At 28.7% G+C, this 7,612-nt stretch overlaps 1 protein-coding gene across 3 annotated transcripts; it reads left to right on the forward strand.

Moving 5' to 3' along the window:
- Positions 1–109: 109 nt before the first annotated feature.
- LOC132951303 (intraflagellar transport protein 56) lies at positions 110–7,528 on the forward strand. 3 transcript variants are annotated; one of them, XM_061023123.1, is made up of 10 exons: positions 110–319; positions 1,940–2,065; positions 2,496–2,687; positions 2,756–2,964; positions 3,918–4,110; positions 4,234–4,500; positions 4,574–4,771; positions 4,862–4,970; positions 5,529–5,769; positions 5,983–7,528. In XM_061023123.1, exons 1-10 carry the CDS (start codon positions 314–316, stop codon positions 6,092–6,094), a joined length of 1,653 nt encoding a protein of 550 aa, XP_060879106.1. In that variant the 5' UTR covers positions 110–313; the 3' UTR covers positions 6,095–7,528. The 3 variants fall into 3 exon arrangements, with proteins under 3 accessions (XP_060879106.1, XP_060879105.1, XP_060879107.1); XM_061023122.1 differs by lacking the exon at positions 110–319 and adding an exon at positions 821–888; XM_061023124.1 differs by lacking the exon at positions 110–319 and adding an exon at positions 1,551–1,776.
- Positions 7,529–7,612: the final 84 nt, after the last annotated feature.

The following is a 7,612-nucleotide window of genomic DNA, read 5'->3' on the forward strand; positions in this document are numbered from 1 at the left end:
ACTTTTTCCGGCTTAAAGGTTAATGCACCTACTATATATTTATTATATTAATTATCGAATATGATAATTTTGGCATCATGGCGATGTTCAGAATAATATGCTTACTGATGGCTGTAAAAAAACAATAATTATGATATATTAATTATGGGAACTTGTCAATATAATATATTATAATAAATAATAATATGATAATACCTACCTATATTATTATAGAATTTTTATTTTACAATTAAGTATTATACTTGTAAATGTACACAATTGCAAATTATAACATAGGTACTAGAGCCAATATACCGAGCAACGCCGTGCCGATATGGCGGTAAGTACCTATACAGGCTATATTATAAATTAATATAATATTATATGAATGCTATTATAATTCTATAATTCTGTGAGTAAGTGGGTACATAAATTATTAATTGAAAATTAATGGCTCCCCTCCTCATAAACTGGGCTTGAATTATATAATTGTAGTAAATATTTTTCGTAGGTATGTATTATTGTTGCATAGTTTACATTTTTTATGACAAATATATATTGGTATACATAGACAATCGGATATTATGTCATAATATTATATTAACAATTTTAATATTTAATAAATATTAAAATTGTATATATACCTAGTCATAACTGATAGCTCATATTATAGACTAGGACGACTATATGTATAGTCATCTGTAATTTATACTAATATAATATTGATTATAAATATAGGTAACTATATAGTATTAATGGCAATACCTAATACATATAAGTATATTGGGAGCTGTGAGCGCGTCACACGCCTGGACATTATATTACGTCATGTCTTATAATATGTACCCACCACCCATCTACGAAATACGAATGCACACGATACGATGTTACGAATATACGTCATACGATGTAGGTACCTGAACAATAAATATTAATTTTTTTAATATGGTTTTATTAATGTTTTATAGATTGTAAATGTTAGTTTAAATAAAATAAAAATATACAGCTGTAGGTAAGTAGGTACGCTTCACAATGTTTTCGTTAAAATATTTTTCAAAATTAAAGTAGATTTTTTCTTAATTTTCATCTTATCTAGAATACTCGTGCGCACGTGGCTAATAAATCATAAAAACAAATTTAATAAAAGGAAATATTTTGTATTGATATAAAAATTGCCTGTTGAAATATTGGCTACTTGGCTAGTTATATTAAATGTGCTTGGTCCACCCAAGACCCAAAATATACTTTTAGAAGTTAGAACGTAACTAATGGCGTCCCTGCAGACTACATCGAATATATATAGGTAGTCAGTGGCATATTTACGGGGGGTCGTATACTCATAATATATGGGGTCATACCCCCCTCCCGGAGACCAAATTTTGTACACAATATAACATATTTATACTGATTTTGTATTGAAAATTGTATATCTCCCCTTGATAAAATCCTAGATACGCTACTGTATAGGTAGTAGCCAGTAGGTATCTACCAGCTCCTACCTAAGTTGCTATGGATATAAGTATTGACGTGGAAACCACAACAATAACATGCAAGTTCAAAATAATTGGTATTTTAAGGGACATAGGTAGTTATTACATTTTAATGGTTTAGTCAAAAGTAATTTATACATTACCAACTTTAGAATGTAAATATAAAATAGGTACCTGAATGGCTGAATGTGAAGGTTACCCTACGCATTTTCCACATGTAATGATCACTAATTATTAATATAAGTATATTTTATATCTAATACACTAGCGGCGGACTAGGTAATACCCAATACACACTTCAAATATGGTAAGATCACAAATAAAAAAATATGTAGGTATTCACCTATTATACTCACCAATGCTATAAGGCTATAAGTACAGTAGTATATTACGCACTAGATTTATGGTTTTTGACATTTGTTAGATTTGCAGTATTTTATATGGGTATGGTGTGATATTTTTTTACTTAGATTCTATCACGTTTAAAACCAGCGGTAGAACAGCAATCAGAGAAAACTAAACCGACAAATCATAAGATAACCGCTAAGGATTTCATCGAGAAAAGGGACTACACTGGTGCTTTAACTATTTTAAAAGTTGGTATTCATTTTTAATACATTTTAATCACTTGAATGATAATTTAGTTAACCCTATTCATTACAAAAAAATCAAATGAACACATACATAAAATATTAATAATTAAAAATATTTTCAAACTAAAGCCTGGAAATACAACAATTAAATAATGTTCAATCAATATAGGCAATAGGTCTACACATACCTAATGCTATTATAATATAAAAATTATACCTAACAAAATAATATGAGTAACATTATATTAGGTACACCATATTATACACTAGCTAATAGATATTTATGTATAATATATACCTATAATTTATGCACATTGCATATTATAATGCGATATTCTAACAAATTTCTTTACAATGACAATTTTAAAATTCTATTCTTATATAATAATTTTATAATATCTGATAAATTTTTAACTAATTAGTTTTTTTTTAGTTTGATATAGAAAAATCAAAAGAAGATGTGGAATTAGAACTATGGATAGCGTATTGTTATTTTCATTTAGGTGATTATAACAACGCGATGTTGATTTACAAAAATCATTGCAAAAATTCAGGAATAAAACATTTGTTTGTCAATTTGGCATGTTGCTATTTTTATTTAGGCATGTACCCAGAGGCTGAAGATGTAATATATATATTAGCATAGGTTATACGAAATATTAAAATAATAATTGTTGCACATTACTATATAAGGTATTAGACAAATCCGATATCTCCGACGTAAAAATTCGATTGCAATTTCATTTGTCACATAAACAAGGTGACGAAAAAAAGCTCATGGAGTATCATGAACTTTTAGCAGATGTGGTTGAAGATCAATTATCATTAGCAGCTATACATTATCTTAGATCACATTATCAAGAAGCTATTGATATATATAAAAAGTTAATGATCAACAATCGGTAAATATAAATTCAATCTTAATAATAGTTCCAATGTAGTAAAATAAGGTTTAAATGTTTTATACCTCATTTCACACAATCCACAGATACATTTAGGCACCCATAGATTATGTATCTGGTACCCATACTGTAACACGCTATAACAAGTTTCATTACCGTAAATAATTTCTGTATATCAATAAGCTTGAATAAGCATTTAAATAACTCACCCAATTTATCATTCAAATAAAAATATGATACAATTTGAATTAAATTACCTAAATCGCTAGTTTAAGCCTTAAGGAGAGCCAATCAGGGACGGGGATCCAGGTCAAGCCCCACATCACCACATTATCCATATACCGCACCAAATACAGACTGTAAGTACTAAGTACATATAGGTAGTAGGAGGAAGGGGACGCTTAAAAAATCCGAAAAAATTGTGTCCAACCCTTATTTCAACCACTCGACTAAGCAATAGAAAATCAAATTAAATAAAACCAAATCAATAATTCGATTCAAGTAAATTTTAACTTCAAACCAATAAGATTTTCTTCTACTTTAGCTAAACAATAAAACTTCTTACCAAATTCAATCAAATAACTGGGAATGGATCAAATACTCACACACGCATGGAAAGATCATACCTACTAAAATAAAAGAAAACACTATGTAATAATAACGTTTTCGTCTTCTCCGTCCAATTTTAAAATTCAGTCCCAAAGGCCAAAATTGAAATGTTCATTTATACAACGTTATTATTAATCATTCTATATTTGGTGGTATAATAGGTACATTTAAATTTGGGCACAAGCTAAACCGGCCACTGGAAGTATATAGGTACTTGGTAGGTATTGATGAGTCATGATAGTGATGTCTGAATGTCTGATAGTATTATTATGATATATTGATATAATCAGTTTTCTCATAATAGTTTAATAACTAATTGATATTTACATTTGTTATATATACAGAAATTTTTTGGCGCTGAATGTTTATATGGCTCTTTGTTATTATAAATTAGACTTTTATGATGTCTCTCAAGAAATTTTAGATGTTTATATCAAAAAATATCCAGATTCTATGATATTAACTAATTTGAAAGCTTGCAATTTGTATAAATTATACGATGGTAAAGCTGCCGAATCGGAATTAAAAAATATTATCGTAAGTTAAATTCAGCAACTTAAACTAACAAGTTAATGCACTTATTTTTCGTGCTCCATAAAAAATTATTTTTTTACAAAAATATTAATAATTTTGTTAATCAATACAAAAAAATAATTAAAGGCGAGAAGATCATCAACATTTAAGTTTTGTGAAGATTTGATTAAACACAACATGGTTGTTTTTCGTGAAGGAGAAGGTGCTTTACAAGTTTTGCCAGCTCTTGTTGATATTCTCCCAGAAGCCCGTCTTAATTTAGTAATTTATTATTTAAGACAAGGCGAGAATGAAGAAGCCTACGAGTTAATCAAAGATTTGGAACCGGCTATTCCTCAAGAATATATCTTAAAAGCTATTGTTAACGTAGTTGTTGGTCAAGAAAAAGGAGATGTAAAAAAAGAAAATTATTATTAATAAATTTAAAAAAAAATACTTAAGGTGTATTTTTTGTTTATAATTTTAGACTAAGCAAATTGATAGTGGACAGAGTTTATTTAATATGGTAGGAAGTAGTTCCAGTGAATGTGACACAATACCAGGCCGACAATGCATGGCTTCCTCTTTATTTTTAGAAGGGCGTTATGACGAAGTTAGCTTATATCTAAGTTCAATAAAGAGCTATTTCTCAAATGACGATAGTTTTAATTTTAATTTTGCTCAGGTATTTTTATCAACTATTATCTAATATATATGAACTAAATGTCTGAATAAAAAATAACAAATAACGTTTATATAATTTATATATATATAGGTTAAATTATCACTAGGTGAGTACAAGGAAGCAGAAGAAATGTATTTACAAGTAAAAAGCAACAAAATACGTGATAGTTTTATTTACATAAACCATTTAACACATTGTTGTAAGTATTTTATAAAATGTTTTGATCCACTCATGCCTATATATATTATGCTGAACACTGATATTTAAAGTTACGACATTTTGTACTCATACAAATAAATGTCCAGTCTCTAAAAGCGGAAAAAAAATATTAATTTTATTCAGTGACCCATCTTAAGGTGGTTTTGCATAACAATTATAATTCGACTATTCGAATTTCGAAGGATGTTTTAAATTTAAACTTGGCAGATTGGGCGGGTGATCTAGTTTAGCTAGACCTAGGGGCTGATTCAAAAAAAAAAAATGAAAAAAGTTTTTACACTAGGATTATAATATATAATATTAATATTATGTATATTTAATCAATGCTATAGGCTATAATCTACCCGATGTGGTTGATTTTTTTAATTTGGGAACCTTCAACTATATGCCTAGGAACTAAATGTCTTAACTTTGAAGCATATAATATCATGTCTATACAAGATTAAATATTTAAATATTTTATTTAGCTACTTAGGTATTAGTTACCTATTCAGATTTAAATATTATTGTTTATTTGTAATATTCTAATTTTTTTTAGTTATTATGAATAAAAAGCCGCAGTCAGCTTGGGATTTATATTTGAAAATTGAAAATTCACAAGATTCATTGATAATATTGCAGTCGATTGCAAACGATTGTTATAAAACTAATCAGTTTTGGCAATCAGCAAAAGCATTTGATATGCTCGAAAGATTAGATTTGTTACCTGAATATTGGGAGGGAAAACGTGGTGCTTGTGCTGGCATATTTCAGCAAATTGTGCTTGGCAATCAACCACAGTGCGTTTAATTTGCCTGAATTAATTTTATAACTTTTTAATAAACCTTGTACTTTAATGTAAATACCAGTGGCAAAATTAGAGGGACCCCCTGGAATCTGAATCGTCTGAAGCCCCCCCCATCACCACAATTTCACCACGGGTAGAAACGTTACAGTACAATCGTTTCGAAATCACTACAACCGGTAATAATAACATTTTTATTTTAATATAGGGATCAGATAGCTGATGTCATACATTTATTAAGAAATTCAGCAAATTCTCAAGTTGAACAAATGATTAAAATGATGAAGAAATGGGCGAAAAATAACAAAATTGTTGTTTAGATTTATCTGTTAAAGCCTATATAAATAGTTATTTAGACTTAAACAGATAGGAACCAAAAAACTTTTACACTATTAACTTCACAACCTTGTTATTTTATTGCTATATTGCCATATAATACCTACTATTTGTCACTTATAAGTTATAACTCCGGTAGAGACAGGATTTTTATGTTTTACATATATTTACTGAGAGTGCAGCTTCAATTGTATAAGCTTTATCGGCGATTGATTTTCGTATGAACTATAGGTACAAAATATTTTAGTGCATAAAAAAGTATATTTCAAGGTTAAAGAATGTTTTGTGCAAAATTATATGTTTTAGGAATATATTGCCATATTGGGGTTTAATTTGAGCATTTTACAAAAAATGTAATGGTTGATAAAAAAATGCAAAAATATTTTTGACATCGTTCAGTTTCTATATATCCTTATCAAGACGAAAATACATAAAGCAGCAATATTGATAAGAAAATACTCTGTTCAAGTTAAGTTAAATTAATTAATTAAGAGTTCAACCTCTCCTCAGAAACTTTTTTTTAGTTAATGAATTTCATTTATGAAACTAAATTAATTATATTAATTTACCATATGTCCTGCAACACACCTCCTTGGTGATATGAACTAAGTGTCCAAGTGACTGTCGATATGTATACCTAATCCTACCCAGTTAAGGAGTAGATGGTTGGCTATTCCTTCTACACGAACCGGTCTTGAGAACCGGGTTGTTGGACTGATATAAATAAAGTTGTCTAAGTTATATTTTACAGGTCCTAGAAACTTGTGATCTGCGTTCATAAACTAACACAATCGAACACGACTTAGCAACGTATACAATAATTTATTAAATATCTAAAATAGTTACCTATAGTATAGTATATTATTATTCGCAGTAGGTACTAGGTACACTAAACCTGAGTAACCTTGTTGTTGAGGGTAGTTTATTGAAGATCACAGGAGTAGCGGAGTACGAGTTGAAGCAATATTGATTTATTATGATTAACATATTGTAGATAATATGATCGCAGACTGATATAGTCTCTACTTCACGATTCTAACTCGACTGACTGGCTATATGCAAATAATGTATAGGCTCGTACTCAGAGTTCTTGTGTTCTGTCTATCTAAGCAAATTCGCCGAGTGCGACATATAATTACATAAATGACGAGTCAGTAATCTGTGAATCGTTACAGTCCCTAATAATATGATAACTGCAGTTATGCATGTACGCTATATTATATGTTTCTATTGTTATACAAAAACACTTATACCTTATGGCTTATACAGTTATATACATTTTACATTATATTTAATTATATAAATATATAATCGTGCGAATACAAATTTTGTTGGCATTTGCTATAAGCCTATATCAGCTATAAATATAAAAAAATATGTAGGTAAAAAACGTTTAATCGACGGATGACGATAACTTATTATTTAATCTAAGATTTGAAAATGTAATACAAGATTAACAATCAGTTTGTCTACCTTTATCAAAAAAAAATGTCTACAAGAAA

Source organism: Metopolophium dirhodum, chromosome 8 (genome assembly GCF_019925205.1).
Source record: "Metopolophium dirhodum isolate CAU chromosome 8, ASM1992520v1, whole genome shotgun sequence".
NCBI lineage: Eukaryota > Metazoa > Arthropoda > Insecta > Hemiptera > Aphididae > Metopolophium > Metopolophium dirhodum.

Bases quoted from the DNA above. Each gene is read 5' to 3' on its own strand.
- LOC132951303 (XM_061023122.1), top strand. From the start codon at position 850: ATGCACACGATACGATGTTACGAATATACGTCATACGAT. The intron at 889-1,939 runs GTAGGTACCTGA...TTTTTTACTTAG, and splicing joins ACGAATATACGTCATACGAT to ATTCTATCACGTTTAAAACC. The intron at 4,501-4,573 runs GTAAAAAAAGAA...TTATAATTTTAG, and splicing joins TTGGTCAAGAAAAAGGAGAT to ACTAAGCAAATTGATAGTGG.